Raw genomic sequence first — 20,529 nt, 5'->3', positions numbered from 1 at the left:
AAGAAAGGAAAAAACTGCACTATATAAAATTTAATATTTATATTCTTCATTCTTCCATTAAAGAAAATATTCAATTTAAATTTTTGTTGTTTCATTGATACTTTTTCCACCCGACGAACTGTATCTTGGATGACTACCGTATGTACTATATTTAACTTTTTTTACTACTTTTCACAAACACTGATATGGGTATATTAAACTAACTAAAATTAGTAACAATGACACTGAAGGATCTTAGAATGTGTTTTAACACATTACATTTTAGGAATTTAAATATTAGGCTTCATTTTACATTTACGTATCATTAGACAATATATCATTTAGTAAATGCAAGTAGTGTCTAGTGAGTTACAAAAGTTCGAATATAAATAAATAAAATAATAATGCATTTCTGTTACTTGCATTTGCGAAAATATTAACACAATGTCCAAACACTTACAAGGATTAATGCAACATGTGTTAACTTGAGGTACAGAGGAAAAAGCGACTAAACCAGCTACAGGTTTTCTTCCGCATGTGCCTCCCCTACGCTCATTCCTACTTTTACTGACTTTGTGCACAAAGAAATACCAGTCCTTTTAAGCAATAAATACGGTTTTAAACCTTCCCCGGAAAACTTCATTCAATGAAAAAGAACCCCTGCTATGTGTTTTCTACCCGCTGGCTGCGACATTTGCTCACCAGATGATGTAATGCGCTGGAAGGGACGAAAGTCGTTCGCCATATGAGCCAACCTACTAGTCTTAGAACCATGTGGTCAGACACAAACACCCACAGACCCAACCTAAATGCAAGGGCCATTAGGTTAATAATAGAAAGGGATGGTGAGAGCTATTTCTCAATGTCTTATACTTTCCAACAAATAGCATCATGAGTAACGCTCAAAAACCATTTGCTACACCCATGGGATGGATAGAAATGCTTTATTCATTAAAAAGTAACAATTTTCAGGCAAATAGTAGCCATCTTGAATACAAGAAACCATGTGCTCCAAACCATATACCGTATTTACGCATGTATAATGCACGTGCGTGTATAATACGCACCCTCATTTTTGATGGGGAAAAGCAACAAAAAAATATATCTCTTATATAATGCGCAGTACAATTCAGGTCCCAGTAATGGCTTTCTTTGTGTCGGACTAACATTTACGTATTTCATTTCAAATTCATTAGTAGATCATAAAAACGAGATTTTCCTTGCTTTCATAGCTGCTGCATTCACCATGCGACCTTGAACTTCCAGATGTTAGGCTTTTCATAGGAGAGGAGGGAGCAAAGTTATCCACTGCCCGTTCAAGGTCGCAGTGCGTGATGTTTACAATAGATGGATGACATCAACTCTCACCAAGCGGGAGGGTGAAACATGCGTCGCTGCCGATTGTTTGTGAATGGGGTTCGTGAGGCATGGAACTCCATCTCTCTGGAAATGGTGATCAAAAGTTTTAAGGTAACGGAAATATCGAACAAAAGTGAGGACATTTCAGAAAGCTTGTATTAGTAACTGGGAGTGAATGACGAAATTAAGTGTAAACGTTATTTACGTGAGTAAAGCTCCAATAGTGCAGTAAATATACAGTAGTTATTTGTATAAGTGTTGACATAATTATTTTACCTTCATATTTGTTACAGTCAACTCTCAATACAACGACCTTTCTCAGTTCCCGGGAAAAAGGTAGTTATTTCGAAGAGGTCCTTATTGCAATTTGCACCAATAACGATTATCGGGAGATAATCGGGCAGAATGAACGTTGAATTTAATACGGGTTTACTAGAGCATTGTCTGTTACAAGATGAACTGGTAAGATAAGATCTCTTGGAAAATCTTACCTTTCTAGGCACACACACACACACAAAAAAAAGAAAAAAAGAAGTGGATGTATAAAATACATCATAAAAATGTCGTTTTCCTTCCTTCGACCAACTTCTAATTCACCCCCTCCCTATTCCAGGGAGCAATCCATACTCTTCCTCGACTTGAATTGTAAGCCAGCCTGAAAAAGGAAACACGCAACTTGCGATCTGTTTGCACCCAGTGCGTATTCTAAGACACATTGAACAGTGTCGCACTCGATAATCATTTTGGATTGGAATTGGATTTCACTAAAGTGGAACTGTATATTTAGTCCCGATTAGCCCAAAACCTAAAATGAACACAAAATAAGCTTTATGAAACCTGTGCATTTTCAGATATCAAAATGGGAGATTGTTATTTACTCTCACGTTAATCGACAATAATCGGGGTCAGCTTATACATTAAATACTTTTTTTAAATCATTCTCAGCTTACACATTGAGCAGTTTTCTCACCCCTATAACACCGAAATTTTGCTTTTTTATTTACCAACAATATGTGCCTCTAGGCATCAGCCCTATGGATGTTGGGTCGACCAAAGCCCTATGGACATTGGGTGGACAAAACTTGCAGGGAACCATGACAAAATACCATGTTTTGAAGATACGTAATGCCCATCTTCCAATTAAAAAAAAAAAAGGAAACTAATTTTCAGGAAATTTTAATTGGGTAATTTCCTCCTGGACCCCTAATTGTCGCATGTTGTGAATATGTTCTTTTGTTTTCATCATTATGTGTAAAAGTACGATATATAATCAAAAAGCAGTGGTTGAAGAGTAAATAGCCCCTATATACAATCTATCCCATAATATGTTGAGCAAAATCAACATTTTCAACTCAGTTTGTTAATAATAGTAACAATCTTATATATTAGGGATGGGACAGATTAATCAATACTCCATCAATATCGGCTGATATAGGTATATCGGTGTATCGGCACAATGACCAATTATTTTACCACTCTATAAATATCAATCTATGCAATACCATATGCAATACCTACACTTCTCCAGCTCCCATCCGTTCCACACCAAGAAAGCCATCCCATTCTCCCTGGCCCTCAGAGGTCAACGCCTCAACACCTCAGCCACCTCCCAACAGAACTATAACCTCCGCTTACACCAAGCCTTGACCAACCGTGGATATCCTTCCACCCTGGTCACCAAACAAATATCCCGAGCTGCTTCATACACTCCCACCAAGAAACCTGCCACCAATCCCCCTGCACTTGTCACCCAATATCACCCCCCCCCCCCCTCAACAAAATCAGACACACTCTACGTTCCCTCCTTCCCATCCTGCACAGTGATCCTGACACCAGAAATATCTTCCCCGACAAGCCCAGAGTTGTCTTCAAACGCCCTCCCAATCTCCAAAACATCCTGGTCCACCACAATCCACCTACTCACAATCAACTCGCACCTGCCCACAAATGCAACCGCCCAAGGTGCAAAACCTGCCCCATATTTGTCACTTCCCGCACCCTCCAGATCCACACTGCCACCGGCAAATTCACCCTCTACCCCAAAGGAACCTGCAACAGCTCTAACCTAATTTGTATCCTCACTTGCGACATCTGTGGGAGCTTCTACCTGGGGGAAACATCCACAGCCCTGAACCTCCGCATCAACAACCACCGCTCCTCTACCCAAAACCTGGACTTTGCTGTTGCCATTCACACCAATCACCACAATATTCCTTTTAATGACTGCTTCCAGGTAGCATCGTCCACTCCTTGCCCCAATCCACCAACACCTCAATACGTAGAAGATGGGAGAGGGCCTACATATCGACCATGAATGCAACCACACCTCCAGGCCTGAACAAGGCCACCCAGTAACGCCCCTCATCCCCTATCCTCACCCTCACCACCACATTTTCCCAACCAACCCCCCCCCCCCCACCACTCACAGTTTTCGACAAGCCAGGCGAAAGAACCATTTCTTTTTTTGTGGTACTGTCAACCCTTTTTTCTCTCTCTTCGGGACCTGGCAACACTGCAGGTCATGCTTACTCTTCCCTCTAGTCGCTTAGTTATACACGTGTCTCTACTCCTGAAGATGTGATACACCATCACGAAAATTTGAATTTTTTCTTCGTCCGGTGTGTTTCCTCTCTCCTCTTTCACTTTTTATTTAGCCCTTGTGGCCCTCCTTCCTTTTATTCAATCTATAAACAGATATATCTATAAATTTATTATAATTTAGTGCAAAATTCTGCCATTTAGTTATAATTTTTATAGATAATGTCTAAATATGCAACTTTCCTTGCGCTGCAGTTACCTTGAAACATGCATTTATAAAGGTCAAAGATCCATTCAAGTTATTCAAGGACCATTTATATCCGATCGGTAGAATATTGGTATCGGCCAAAATTTCATATCGGGCCACTATTATATGTACATATATTATTTTGTGATTTAAGTATGTTATACCTTCCTTCCTATGCATACAATAAACAAAAATGATACAACTGAATTGCTGTAGTTTTCAAGAAAGGGTCTCTTAATTATTGCCACGTGAAGGTGGTAAACGAAGCTACTAGTTACCCACTGGCGAATATGCATGCTGGTAAACATAGTTCCCACTCATCTTTCAAAGGCTAAACTACTGAAGCTCAGGGAGGAGGAGAACAATTAAGTGCTTCTGTAATCTTAATGCTAAGTCTTAGATTTCTTCCTTCGCCATAATATACTTTAGGTGAAGCAATGGATCCATTTTCTGAATTAGGGTTTTTGAAGAATTTTTGGCTTAAATGCAATAATCGGTCGTAGAGGAACAAGGTGAAATTGAAGAAACCTCAAATATTATGAGAATTGGAGCTAAACCGATCCCAACACCAATGTATTGGCTACAGTTGATAAAGTCTGAATTTATTCACCAATACCTTTCTGAAGTTTTAGTATTTCTCAGGGTCCACAAAAATGCAGTCTCTCTCTCTTGCAGTCTATCATAAAAATGCAAAATTCTTGTATATTGATTCATATAATTGCAGTGGAATACTTACATATTAGGATTACTATTTTGGATAACTTTTAATAGTTACAAAAAATTAGGAATGGGACAGATTAATCGGTACTGTATCGGTATCAGCCAATGTATGTATGTTCAGAGCAAAATCAACATTTTCAACTCAGTTTGTTAATAATAGTAACAATCTTATATATTAGGGATGGGACAGATTAATCAGTATACCATCAATATCGGCCGATATAGGTATATCGGTGTATCGGAAAAATTACCGATAATTTCACTGATCTGATATATCTATAAATATCTTATAATTTAGTGCAAAATTCTGCCATTTTGCTATAATTTTTATGGATAATCTCGATGCCCTACAAAAAAAGTAAATGTCTAACTCTGCAACTTCTCTTGAACTGTAGTCACCTCAAAAGACACATTTATTAAGGTCATTGGCTCTTCAGGGGTTGCTTGGAATTTTATATCGGATCGGTAGAATATCGGTTATTGGTATCGGTATTTAATATCGGTACTTTATCAATATTGGCCAAAATTACATACAAAAAAATGCAAAATAAAAACCACGTTTTCTGCTTCTAGATTTAGGGAAATGTTTAGTATAGCCACAAGAAATGAAGAAATGTTATCACTATTTGAACTCTGCATTAACTTTTACTTTCTGCCAAATGCAACAAATGACAGATTGATTTTAGAAAACAAGGAATTTAACTTTGTGTTTTGGAGGTGCTTATTAAAATTATGTAAGAAGTAGATGGATCTGTGTGATCAAATTCTACGAACTGCTCAGATTCACTTAAAAAATATATAAAACAAAACCTTACCCTGGTCAATGTCAGATTCTTCCTCTTCCTCCTCCTCTTCTTCACCTTCTTGTGCTTTAGCTGAAATAGAAAAAAATATGTTACTTTTGTAAGAAGGTATTGATTGTATTACAGCTGAACTCTTTATTTCCTAAAACATCAAAAGAATAAACAATACAGAGAGAGCTGACTTTTTGTGCTCTACTATACAGATAATTTCCTCTACAGTAACAGCCACAGAAATTCCCACCATACAAGTTGGTCATAAAAACTATATGAACTGAGGCGAGTGAGATTACTTTTAACTCCATCTATGATTCATTTACTGGAATTAGGTACTCAATTATATGCGAGTCGTTTGGTATCTAAAATGATACAAACAAATCAAGTTTCGAAGAGAGGTGATCTGCACAAAGAGAAACCAAACAGCACGAAGGACCCTGCTGACAAGCACACCAGGATCACAAAGCAGTCAAAAATGGCCCAATAATCAGGCATCAAGACCACAAATTCCTCCTCCAACCTAACAAACTGGTGAAGTGGACAACTTACCAACTAAACTAAAAACCAAAACATCGAATCTGACCACAAACTAGCATAGTGTTCTGCAAGAGTGCCGATGCTAAAAAACCTAATAGCATATTGACATTGCAGTAATGTACAATTCAATACCCATAAACCTGGCACTAAGATCAGTTGAAAGTTTACTAATGATTAACAATATAGCTCTGCTGCAAGTAAATAAAATCACCAAACTGATAGAAATCTACCTCCAGTGCAATTACAAGGTAACCAGAAAAGTTCTTGCAGTTTTTGAAGTCCCATTAATCATGCGCTCACAGAGAGGAAACGAAATGACGCACGTGCCTGCTAAGCGATCGGGAGTTAGTCTGACCATTGACTGTCAGTAATACAGGCATGTTGCGCACACACAGCAGCCATAGCTCGTCCAGTGTCGAAGAGAAATGGAGGTATCGAAGCAGCTTGTTCACGTGTGTTTGTTGTATGACTTTAAAGTGGGCCTGTCAGCTGCCGCATCAAGTCGCCGCATTTGCCAAGAATGCCGTGCACACTGCCAGGCATTGGTTCCAGAAATTCTGTTCGGGAGATGTGAGCCTTTCGGATGAACCTCGCAGTGGACGACCACATGTGTTGGATGACGAGGCCCTGAAAAGCAGCCGTCGAGGAGGACAGCGGTCTAACGTGTGATGAACTTGCAGAAAGGTTCCATGTTTCCGCTGAAACAGTCAGACTGCACCTGCATGGGATAGGGAAGTCATACAAGTTAAGCAAGTGGGTACCCCACACATTGTCGGCAGCCAACAAGGAACAACGAGTGACAGCCTGTTTGTCCTTGCTCACTCAGCACCGAAACACACCCATATTTGATCGCTTGCTCACTGGTGACGAAAAGTGGGTCCTGTATGACACTCCCAAGCATACCAGACATTGGTTGTCGCCACGTGACCCTGTTCCTCACACCTCAAGACCACCTCTGCACCCACGAAAGGTTATCCTCTCTGTATGGTGGAATTGTCGGCAAGTGGTGCATTACAAGCTCCTTCCACCTGGTCAGACCATCACTGCTGACCTCTACTCTCAGCAGTTGCAAAGGGTGCACCGTGCATTGCGGCAGAAGAAGCCGGCATTGGTGAATCGCAAGGGTGCAAGGTTCCTGCACGACAATTCCAAGCCACATGTGGCAAAGAGGACCTGGGAGACCCTTCAGCAACTTGGCTGGGAGACACTGTGCCATCCACCATATTCACTGGACCTTGCACCAACAGATTACCACCTGTTTCGTTCCCTCGACAACCACCTCTGTGGGAGATCCTTCGCAAATGAGGGAGACCTGCGGAACGCACTCACGGACTTCTTTGCATCCAAGCCCACTGAGTTTTATCACCAGGGTATTGTGCAGCTGTAAGAACGTTGGCAAAAGGTGTTGGATGCTGATGGAGATTACTTCGAAACCTAAAGGTACGTACCGTCCACTGTACTGCTCTAGAACGGCAAGAACTTTTTTGGTTACCTTGTACTTTCTATTTGAGGATTTTATATCAGCAGGTGGACAAGTTTAGTCACGAGTAATCCCATATCAGCTCCTATAGCCAACATAGTGATGCACTTGGTAGAAGCGATCATACCAGAATCTCAGTATATCAGCGGAGGGTATGCTGATGACACTATAGTCATTTACAAATGCCAAGAAGAACCAGGCTTCCTGGTGGGAAATTTGGCAACATCCAAGCCAAACAAAGGGCAAATGTGTGGCTAAACTTTCTCCAAAGATCCTTCTCTTATTTGTTACTCCTCAAAAGAGGTAGATCTGGTGGGAGGAGAGCAATCATTACAGAACTAGGCCTAAAATATGGTTACACCGAGCAGGTAGAACACTAATCAAACCACCCTATGGCATTTTGCTTGTATTTGTTCGCTTGTTGTGTTTATTACTGTTTGCTGGGTTGTGTTTGTGATGTCTCTTACAATTTGTAACAAACCGTTTTGAAGTGGAACAAAGAAAACTGTGTCGTTTTGGTCTCTGTTGCACATTCTACAAAACACCCTCGATATGATACACAATGCCACAAACTATTCAGTTACTACATTTTCTTTATTATATTTATAATACTATGTATAATAATAGTAATACTATTATTAGTGAATACTATCCTGATTACTGCTGTGTACATTTGTGCTAATTATAATATTTATTAAGATCAATTTAATTGAATGATCAAAAAACGTTACTGGTTTACAAACAAGTTTATCTACTAATGTGACGTGATGGATACTTTCCTGATATTTTCTGTTTGCTATATAGTATATGGATGGCTATTTCTTTCATTCTGTACCCTTACATAATTCGTAAACATCTCATGTATTTTGGCGGCGATGTTACTACGTTTGAAACTTCATTGTTGTTACCACATCAGACCATTTTCACCGAACCAGCTTCCTGAGCAAAGTGCCGTCACCCCTATTTTGCCAATGAACACGTCCAGTTGGCGCATGCACACTTCCGTCCATGGTCTCAGCTAAGGCAGCCAGACAGTACTATACACTACACTCTTCCATTTGTAAATTTCAGATTTCTTGCTGATTCTACATTTTCGCCAAAAAAAAAAAAAGTTGCCATGAATTATACACCCGCTTTTGTTATTACGTAACTTTGTGCCTCTCTATTAATTGGTTGTCTGCATAATATCCATTGGCACAACTGATACGACCTTATCTAGTAATTACAAGGGAGTCAAATTAAAACCTTAATCTGTTTTTGTTACTTATCTAGTAGTATCTGTGTGTAGGGTTGCAGAAATTTGCTGCATTTTAGCACAGAGATATTGCGAGAGGCACATATTTTTGGTAAATAAAAAAGAAAAATTTCTGTACAAAAACTGAGTCAATTTCAGGTTCAAAAGCGGTAAATAAAATAAAATATCGGTGTTATAGCGGTGAAAAATTGGATGAAAGGTGGTATATAAAAAGACATTTTGGTTTTAAAATTGTGAATATAATCCTAAATTTGATTTAAAAACTACGCTTATTCCACAGAATTAACATTTCACTTCTAATAGCACATTTATGTAGTTATCAGAGTATTAAGTTTATTTCTGTGTAAAGGAGTCTATTTTTGCTTCTCCAATATTAACAGCACAATTAATCAATTTTCAGGGAATTGCATAACTCTCAGGATAATTCAGAACTCGGAAGGTGTCGCGTCGGTATATAAACGGTAAATTTCGTGTTTAAGAGTTAATTTCACTTTTTGCAGTTCATTTCGCATTATTTCATGACAAAACATGATCACAAAATGCATCTCACACCTTTCAAAAACATGAAAAATTAACACTACAATGTGTTTTTTTCAAATTTCGTTTTTTCGTCAAAAACGAAATATGCATGCCCCTAGATATTGCTGATCTACATATATTTTCAACTTTGAGTTATTGCCTGTATACCTTAAGAAGAATCCATCTTTGGGGTCCACATGCAGTCACATATGAGCCACTGCGAAGGCCTTTTTCCTCAAATAGTAAAATTGCTGGTGTGGTAAGCATGGACAGATATTGAATTTTCATGTCGAGAAATTTCTGTAAGTTTAAGGCTGACAGAGGCAAGAAAACAAGCCTCTTCACTGGAGCAAGTGTGTATAGGAGGTACCTCTTTAATAAAACAAACCAAAAATGGCATTTTGAAGCACACTTGATTAGTGTTGCAGCCTTGGGGTTGATTTGTAAATTGTTGATACCTCATGTAAATTTGAGCTGTATACAGTCTGCCCTACAATTTCAATTGGACTTTTAAGGATTTCATTTGACTCTTGTAATACATAAGAAAAATGATAAGAAGTGTTGACAGTAAATGTGTACATATTGCAAATACTGTTTGACATTACCCCCACACCCCCTATACGCCTTCATGGCGTGGTGCTATGCACAGGGGAATACTTTACCTTTTTTTTTTTTTTTTTTTTCCCAAATAGCTTCTAACACCAAGTGCTGAGCAGAACATGTTCATCTTATCTGTCAAGAGAGCAGGAAAACAAAACAAAACACAGCACATATAAAATTACAACTTACTGCACAAGTTCTTTCTCAGCATAAGCGCAACTTCAAGAATTGAACTGTCAAATTTAATTCAAAATTCAGCACTTGCATCTACTCTCCAGATATTTAAATTTGTACCGTACCTGCATATGCTCGTTTCAAGCCGTCAAACAGAAGAATTAGAGAAGGAATGATCTGCTGAGCACATTCGTTTACAGCCAATGGACGTCCACCTGCAGAACTAACTAAGGTACACAACCCCAATACACAGAGCTTCCTATCATGCAACCTGCAAGGAAAAACTTTTTAAGTCACTCTCCTTAGTTCATAATTATGTTTCAAGTGAAGATAATCATATGAATGAAATCTAATACTACACTGAACCTTAATTGTATCTATAAACATATATGTTTGGCGGTTACGCGGAGATAGGTAATTTACTCTAAAAAGTTCACATTTATTTTTTCCATGTAGTTTTTGTTTGCAATTGATTTAATCCAACAGTAAATTCATGTGCAATCTTAACCTCAACTTACAGATTTAGTGCACTTAGATAAAACAATAATAAGTGGAAGCTTGATTTTACATTTTCCAGGGGTCTAATGAATAAAATTTTAACCGGTTGTTGAAGTGGAACAGGGAATATTAAGTGTAATATGTAAAAAATGTAGAATGTGGGAGCATAAAATTTCAAGTTCTTAATCCTTAGAATATACTATCGATTTCATGTGGTTCAGAGAAATTTTTGATACAATCATGTGACAACTAAATCAAAGCCCCAAAACAGTAGTTGTATGATTCAACATGTACTCAAGTATAAATTTGTACACACATGTATTTGACGTACCGTTTAGCAAGATATGGCGCACAACCACTTTCTGCTTCTTGCAGAGTGACTTGCTACTGAGAACAATTACTTTCTTAAAATCTGCACTATAAATACAGTTCTCTCTGTTTTACATCTTTTGTTTTGATAAATTTAACTAATTTCTAACACAACAGATGTGCAGATTTCAAAAAATGTTGTCATTTTGCTCCATCATGTAAAGATTATGTAGAATTCAATATTTTGTGCACACTATGAAACTTTTCTTGGTTGCGTTATAAGACCACACTCTTATTCGTCTAGCATCCTTTAATTCTTCTAAGTATTATTTGCATGAAGTAAACTTTCAAGGCATCTGGAAGTTTCCTATGTTGGTTTTGAACTGTTATGTTGGTAAAGTGATGTACATATACATATATAGTAAGTAACGAGGATGTGAATTTTCACACCAGATGAAGACAAGAGTTTACTGAAAGCAAGTTGAACAATCTATAGTAAGGGGCTTACAATTAACAAACAAGTTAGATACTTGGATCAAAATTAAAATAATATTTACGCCAGGTACATTTTATTGGTACAGGAATCATGAGAAAAAGTTCAGCAACTGTTTCCCAGTAGAGGATAAACTGATTTCTTGCTGTGATATTCCTACCTTGATAGGTCAGTCAGGAGAAGAAACAGCCAAATGATAAATGCTTGTTTACTAACTCATCAAAAAGGAATCTAAAAAGGCAGTTTTGCCACATAATGATGATAAATTTGCATCAGTACCACTACAAAACTTTTCAGAGGATCTAGAGAAAAATACCAAAAACACAATTGGTTCGGTTTCTATGATCTGAAAGTCTCTGGTATTTTACTGGGTCAACAAGTGGAGGCTATATAAAATGTCCATGCCTTGTGTGTGATTGGGACAGTAGGGAAAGAGAAAAACATTGGACATTTAAGGCATAGCCAAGGCGAGAAACTTCAATACCAGGAATAAAGGATGTCAAATATCCCAATTTAGTTAATCCACAGAAAGTTCTACTTTCGCTTTGCACATTAAATTTGGTATTATGCAGTGGCGTATTCCCCCACGTTATCTGGTTTACCACTGGTAACCAACTATTTTCATATTATAGAAATTGCAGAAAAATTTGAAGTTGTCGGACTTCTGTTCTTGTTTGACTTTCATGTCTGCATTGGTATTTTATTTATATTATAGCTAATTAATCTAGATGAGGTGTATAATAAATATATACAATAAATAAGAATTTTTGTGGAATTTTCAGATTACGCCACTGGTATTATGATTCTATTTTTAAAGGCACTAGACAAGAATAAATTATTGATTGATTTAGTTTATTGTACTTCACATTTGTGCCTCTGTAGGCTAATTGCGAAGATGGGGATGAGTTACGATACAATGAAATTGATGAATGAACACTGACAAATACATATGTCCAGGCCAGGATTCGAACTGGGCCCCCTGGCATCGTAGCACGATGTGATAACCACTCTGCCACGGGGGCCGGCTAGACAAAAATGAACAATGTTTCAGAAAAAAATTTAATAACTTTTTTGTTCATATGAAACTCACTATTTTTTACAACATATGACTTTCAAGGTTAGAGATAATTTTTTTACAAAATATTAAAAAATAAACAAGTTTTGCACATTGCAAAAAATCCTGATGTGATGCAAGAAAACTGCTTCCACCTTGGGATTCAGAATGCTTCAATTATCGTAATCTAAATCACCTTTTAAATTTGAAACAGAAAAAAACTTCAATTTCGCAGGCAAGTTGAACTATCTCCAACATTCTTGTTACTCACCCAAGAAAGCAATCTGTGTCATGTATCCACTGTTTAATAAAATGTGATGTTATGGTGTCAGTTGCATTAGCTGGAATTTCTACTTTATCTAAGGTTTGAAATAGCAGCTGTGGGTTGTAATACAAAGCTGCTATCACCACTTGCAAGCACATTGTTCGTAACTCTGATGTTTTCACTTCCTTCATTAGCCTCTTTAGCACCACTTCCACGAAGGATGGGATACACTGCAAATAATAAAGGATACCATGCATACAACAGAAACAAATAAATTAGTGATAAACTAAACAGGGAATTTACTGACCCTGATATGCTAGCTGAATATTTTCGAACCAATTCTGTGCAATTTTCAATAAGACAAACATATATATTTTTTATTATTGTTTGCGATTTATAATTTTCCCCAATTTTATACTAGTACAAAAGCAAATATTGATACAGTCAACTCTCGATTCAACGACCTTTCACAGTTCCCGGGAAAAGGTCGTTATTTCGAAGGGGTCGTTATTGGAATTTGCACCAATTTGCAGCTTAAAGGGAGCTCAAACGGACACCAAGATGCCTAGGAGATGGTAACACCATTTATCCTAGTAGTTATACAACTGTTATGCACAGGATGCGTGTTGTGAGAAGGAAAATAGAACATGAAAAAGTTTTCACAAAAGAGAATTTAAAATAATGTTACTTTATTTCAATTGTGCACAGTCGTTGCTTTTCCAGGAAATTCTTACAATTCTAGTTCATGAGAAACCTGTTTGCACCGAGACCAGTGGAATGGAAAACAATCTCTCGCTTATTGCAAGCGAAACTCGAAGAATCTTGACACCAGTCAGACTGGTACCAGCAAAAGTCGGGAGATAATCGGGCAGAATGAATGTTGGATTTTATACGGGTTTACTGGAGCATTGTCTGTTACAAGATTAACTGGTAAGATTAGATCTCTCAGGAGAAACAACACAACCTCTCTAGGTACCAGACAAAAAAAAATAAAGGCAGGGCTGTAATTTTAGTTCTGGTTCGGCTGTGTAAAATACATCGTAAAAAAAAGTCACTTTTCTTTGCTTCAACCAACTTCATTCACCCTCCTTCCCCATTCAAGGGAGCAGTCCAAACTCCTTCCTTGACTTGCATTGTAATTGTAGCGATTTTCTGCAATTCACATTGCAAAATCTTACAACGTCCAACTCGTTGGGTTGGAAATTGCTCCGCTCCTCCTCCTGATCCCCCGCCAGATGGCATCACTGACTATTTGTGAAATATTTTGTTGCAATCACGCCATCTGCAGCTCGGAAGTTACAGGAAGTGAAGGCAGTGTGTGGGTATGTGCGTGAGCACAGAACAGTTGCGTCGTGTGCTTGGTATCGGCAATACACGTAATTCTCGTGCTCCACTGCAAAAATGTATCTCGTAATACGTAGTTTGGACTTTGTCGTCTTTAGAAACTCCTGATGAATTGCCAAGATTTGTGGAACATTAATCAAGAGTCTTCAATTGCTAAAATAGACGTAGCTACGTTTCAAATATGGTACCGGTTTCAGAATTGAAACATACGAAGGAACACGGCATTTGACAGTTTGTACGCTGCCGGTGATATGGAAAAAGGGAGAGTGAGGTACTTCGGCTTCTCACCACGAGGCACGTACACCCAAGAGTGAAGGAAGTCGTCCCCTTGCCAGAACCTATAAGTTGCGACGCATAAAACAAAGGTAGGAAAGTGAATTTGTAGTTATTGGTGAATTAGAGTGTGAGTTAAGAAAAAATGCCGATTTTTACTCGACAAGAAACTACTCGATTTTTCGTAACGATTGCTTCAAAGTGCTAAAAATAACTATTTGTTACTGGACAAATTCAGTTTTACGTAGTACATATATGTGTAGGGGATTGCTAGAGAAACGACTGGATTGAATCCTGTAATTGATACCAAAGACGTAACTTTAGTGCAACACGTGGGAAAATTAATGGTGCGTCGCGTGTTTTGTAAGGAACCTAGTACAGTTCGAACAAATGGATGAAAGTAAAATGATGGTCTTAATATGCCCATACAAAACAGTTTGATAATTGCCGTTCGTGGCGGGTTGGTTATTTTTGCGAAAAGACTTGTAGCATTTTTTTTGGAACACGTCGCAAATAGTTACCTTAACTAATCGCGACATCATCATTAAACAACGACGTTCCACCTTTCTCCCCCCCTTTTTTGACATTCCGCCAATTATTGGCGAATATGGCAAAGTGATTAAAATACTTGATTTTTGAATGAGCATCTAGGATGGTACCTTGTACAAAATTGATGTGAAATTGTCGCAATTTCTTGGCATGGTTTTTTGCTGTTTATACACTTATGATAATGTTGACTGTGTTTTAAAATACTGAAATCATTGGATTTAATCTTCGTCTCTAAAAATGATTGAAGCATAGACACTAAAGTAAGATAACAAAATTGTAGATTTCACAAAATTTGCTTATTTTGCAAATTTTGAACATTTCCTTTTTTTTGTTGAATGGTTGCTTAACATTTTTGAAGAACAAATACAAGTATAGTGATAAATGTGGTACAAAAAGGATTCAAACAATTTGTTTCTAGTCAACGTCGAAAGGGGCATAATTTGTTACTTGATTGGGATTAACCAACATTATCTTAATGTTATGGGGGAACTTTGTTAATGATTTAATTAACGAAATCTTGTTGTGGTAAATGTAAAAAGAATATACTCCTTGTTGTGAACATTTAATTGTTGAATAAAATGTGTCATTGAATTGTTGAAATTTGTACATCCGTTTTTGACTTCATATAAACTTAATTTTCCTTTTATCACTGCGTGGTCAAAAATACCAAAAGAAGAGTGAAATAGGCATTTGTAGTTGCATGTAATTGTAGTTTTTGGTGGAGGTCAATAATACTAGATTGCAACGTGAAAAAGGAAACGTGCAACTTGTGATCTGTTTTCACCCAATGCGTATTCTAGGACAAGTCATTAAACACGTATTCTAGGACAAGTCATTAAACAAAGTCGCAGTCAATAATCATTCGGGTTTGGAATTGAATTTCACTTTAAACTGTATATTTAGTCCCGATTAGCCCATCAGCATAAAATGAACTGAAAACAAGCTTTATGAAACTGCGCATTTTCACATATCAAAATGGTAGATCGTTATTTACTCTCACGTTTATTTAATGTTGGATTTAGGAGTATTCTCGTTGTCAAACACCCACCCTTCCAAACGTTTTCCCCTTGAATAATGTATTTTTAATCAGTCTCGGTGACCATTCCTACATTGAACACACTTTCTTTTTCCTCCACATGAATGGTTCTGAAGAAAAGCGGATGCAAATTAAATTTACAGATTTGAGTATCAGAAGGCGCAGAACATGAAGTTATTTTAACTCTTGTTTTCCTTTCCGGAGATCGAATTTCGTTATCGTTTTGCGAGATTCAAAACAATAACTTTTGCCATCGCGCTGGATGAGTCATCGCTGTTATCGGCAAGCAGGAGCTTTGCAGACGCTAGACAAAACACTGCCACCAGCTGCAACGTGAAAACAAGGAGACCGGCTGGAAGTTCGAGAAACAGGTGGCGGAAGACAAAAGTCCCAGCATTTTAAAGATAACGCAACTGTCGAAGACTGAACTTTTAACAGCAGTGTAAAGAAGAAAGAAATGACCCTTGCTTTACATTTTACCATGCAACAGACAATAATACGGGCAATATTTCCTATGCAGACAACAGCATTAAAAAAATAATAATAAATAAATAAATAAATAAAAAAACTGAAATCTGCAATTATCAACATTGCCGTGCACACAAGTGGCGGAGAATGAGCTGGGGAAAGGGTAGAGGGTCACTTTTTTTTTTTTTACTTGTTCTATGGTTTTTGTTCGTTTTCAAGAATATAACCAGAACTGGTTGCCCCATTTTAGACGTCAAAGGAAAGGAAGAGGGGTGGTTCCTTTTCCACCCTCGCCTGTAATCAGCCCGCATCAGCAAGAAAATCCTGGCTGAAACAATCTGCACCCCCCCCCCCCCCCTACGTTTGCTGACAGGAAAAGAGGGAGAAGTCAGTCGTTTAACGGAACACTTTTTGGCAGATATTACGACATCGACACAATTAGGAAAACATATGAAGTGGGAAATGGAGTTATGATGCACGTAAGATCAAAGTAAACTTTTGTGCAAACCTGGATGACAACGCATTAAGCGGGTTGACGATCTTTAGTTCACCTATGTGGTTTTGATTATCACTAACAGTTTTGCTTTATTATGAAGTGTTGCAGGGAACAAAGAACACGTTTTGAATGAAAGCGGTTACCGGAAGTTGTCGGCTACAAGGCCGAAAGTTGCTCACTCACAGGAATCTGCTGAACTCTAGGTCAGAGATGGACAGATGGGCCAAACTTCCAGGTGCCACGCATCTGTATTTTGGAACATTCCTGCGATCTTATCTCTCAAGGTGGTGTATTTAGCCATGAAAGAGCTTGACCTGCCATACACATTGGCAAAGACTGCAAGTCCAGCAGTCATTGCGGGCTGCTCCCACCCTCCCCCACAAGTTTTCAGCAGCTCTTAGGACAAGGAAACAAGTCAAGTCGATTTAAAATAACATCCAAGCACATTCGATCTTCTCTTCTTGCGTATCCAAGAGCAAGCGTGGCAAAACAAGCCTGGTGCTTTGGGTAGCGGCAGTCGGGTGCACTTGAGGGAGGGGAGGGCAGAGGTCAAGTGCTATTGGATATCACTCAAGCATGGTGTGGTGGCGTCTATTTTTAGTTCAGACCTAACTGTGAGTGGTAGAGCGTTCATAAAGGGAATGAGTGGAGGAAAAAACAATGCATTTTTCGGCCGATTTCCTTCAATTTTTCAAATTTTTTTTCCAAATCTTTTTTTTCTAAATTTTTCACGGTTCCCGGGAAAAGGGTCGTTACTTCGAGAGGGTCGTTATACCCGGCGTCGTAGAATCGAGTTGACTGTATGTATTTTTAAAAAGGAATAAAGTGCATCAGATTTGAAAGCATTACAATGAATCAGAGCTTCAAACTTTTCTCATATGTTTGTATTAATCATGCAAAAATTAGGGAGTTGTTAGGAAAAGAAACCTGCTTAAATTTTTTGTGTATAGTTTTTGGTTGGGAAATTATTGACATCTTACCCAATTTTTTATACACAAACTTAACTTTACCTACCTACCTCTCTCTCTCTCTCTCTCTTTCTCTCTCTCTCTCTCATGCAACATCTATTGTAGCATGAGCTAAAAATGCAGCAGCCTCACTCAACAGGGACTCAGTTACAATATACAAGGTCTATTTTATTCCAATTTTAGAGCCCAATACTTATTTCAAGACAGCAGATATCATTATGTATTTTTTCAGGTTGCTAGTACTATATCAGCATAATGGGTGGAGAAATACTACTTGCAGGCTCAAGCTAAAATAAATTCACTGCATTAACAATAACAAATGACATAAGTGAAAATTGTTGTATAATAATAACTTATTCCTCATTGGTTAAATTAATTTAGCCTGCAGTGTGCGAAACTAGGTGAGATTATTAAAATAGTTGCAAAATATGGCACTAGGAATTTCTCAATCCAAAACTAATGCAGCTACTAGGATGGCCACAAATAAATTTTAAAAAGCAAATATTTTTCACTTTTCCCCTAAAATCTGGTTACAACACACATGTCCTCTTGATCAAACTTTGGAAAGTATGAAAACTAGTATCATAATGAGTATATCTAATTTTTGCAGATTTGGATAATGGTTCCAATATACCATATTGACAGATATTCAAATGTCAGAAATTGGATGTCACACAGCTAAAACAAATATACCGAGCACACAGCTAAAACAAATATACCGAGCGAGTCAAAAAAATATATATATACACTTTGAACTGTCATAGAAAATTTATTTTACAACCTACAAGGTTAAATTTCTGGGAAAAGAAAGGCTACACTCCAATTTGAAAAATAAGTGTCCTTTTTGGTCAAACTGAATGTTCCAAATGGTGGTTAAAGTAAATGTTCAAAATGATGGCCATCAGCTTAGATACATTTCTGAGTACGAGTCACAAGTACCGTTACTTCGCACCAAAGTGTCCAATGGGATTTCTTTACACACCGCTTGAATCTCATCCCAAAGTGTGTCCAGGTTACGTGGTTTACGACAAAACACCTCATCTTTTACTGTGCCCCATAAGAAAAAATCGAGCGGCGTAAGGTCTGGAGAGTGTGCAGGAAACTCGATTGGTCCCCAGCATCCTATCCACTGGCCTGGTACATTTTGATCCAGGTATGCTCGCACATCTGTATGATAGTGCGGCGGGGCGCCATCTTGTTGGTAATAAAACCTGTCATTACCGTACATTGCACGAATGGCAGGGAAAATGGAATCAGCAAGCATTGTTAGGTACTTTTCTCCAGTTACCGTACCTTCAAAACGGAAAGGACCAATGAGTCCCCTAGGAGACAAACCACACCACACATTTACACCAGGCAAATTCACAGCCTTTTCAACAGTAATGTGGGGATTATCTTCAGCCCAGTACACACAATTATGTCTATTGACAGTTCCATTAAATTTGAATTGTGCTGCATCCGACCAAACAATGCTACCCATAAATCCCGGTTTACGTGTAACCATCTCCTGAACCCATTCACAAAACTGTATCCTGCGATCTGAGCCATCGTCACTTATCTGTTGCACCAGCCTTGTAATGTACACACGCAACTTGCCTTTCTTTAGAATAAGTAGCACACTACTAGCACTTACACCTCTCTCACGTGACTCGTACTCAGAAATTTATCGAAGCTGAGGGCCAACATTTTGAACATTTACTTTAACCACCATTTGGAACATTCAGTTTGACCAGAAAGTACACTTATTTTTCAAATTGGACTGTAACCTTTCTTTTCCCAGAAATTTAACCTTTTAAGTTGGAAAATAAATTTTCTATGACAGTTCAAAGTGTGTATACATTTTTTTGACGCACCCGGTATATACCAGCTAGATCTTACAAAGTTTTCTTGGATAATAAAATGTATTCTGTACCTGATCGATTTGACCTTTGCATTGTAGAATGATTACTTCTAGGAGTTTGGCGGCATGGCACTCTGGATCTTCGCCAGCATCACCTTCTAAAACCTGAAATGATAAAATGGCATTATGAACAAGATAAAATTGTTTTCACTATACATCCTAATTTACAATAATTTCCTTCCTGCAATTATAATTGGTCACCACTACCATGAATAAACAGTACTTAGTTATAAATTGAATTTTCTTGACATATGAAAACATTTCACTTCAAGATTTCATAGTGCCTTTTTGTTCAATGCTTGGGTTGATACATGACAATTATATACACAGATTTTACATTTTTCCGCATTATACATTCATGCATACAGTGAAACCCCGATTTTACAATTTTCTGCATTATACATTCAATCTGGATGGTCCCAACATAGTAAAATGTTAATAAATTATCCTAGATTTTACATTTTCCTAAATTTTAAGTTTCTTTAGTTTGGTCCCCTGAAAAATGTAAAATCGATGTTTCACTGCACTTTATTTGTTAAAATCATTCTCATGTAATTTAATAAGCAACTATATTTTCCTTTCATTCTTAGGGCATGCAATGTTTTAGTACAACTCTCCCCTCCTCCCTCATCTCCATAGAACCAAAAAATTGTCAACCTAATTCTACATGA

At 37.8% G+C, this 20,529-nt stretch overlaps 1 protein-coding gene across 2 annotated transcripts in view; it reads right to left on the bottom strand.

Moving 5' to 3' along the window:
• Positions 1-20,529, bottom strand: part of msk (importin-7 msk) — a 66,123-nt gene that overhangs the window by 11,524 nt on the left and 34,070 nt on the right. For both annotated transcript variants that reach the window (XM_083126392.1, XM_083126391.1), the window contains exons 16-19: positions 19,871-19,963; positions 12,831-13,054; positions 10,331-10,476; positions 5,659-5,718 (exon numbers count right to left, since the gene is read on the bottom strand). In XM_083126392.1, the coding sequence (XP_082982518.1) occupies positions 5,659-5,718; positions 10,331-10,476; positions 12,831-13,054; positions 19,871-19,963 (523 nt within the window). The remainder of the gene's footprint in view (positions 1-5,658; positions 5,719-10,330; positions 10,477-12,830; positions 13,055-19,870; positions 19,964-20,529) is intronic.

The sequence above is a fragment of the Lepisma saccharinum genome, chromosome 8, assembly GCF_977018435.1.
Source record: "Lepisma saccharinum chromosome 8, izLepSacc3.1, whole genome shotgun sequence".
Taxonomy (NCBI): Eukaryota; Metazoa; Arthropoda; class Insecta; order Zygentoma; family Lepismatidae; genus Lepisma; species Lepisma saccharinum.
This window is presented reverse-complemented; position numbering and strand designations above follow the sequence as displayed.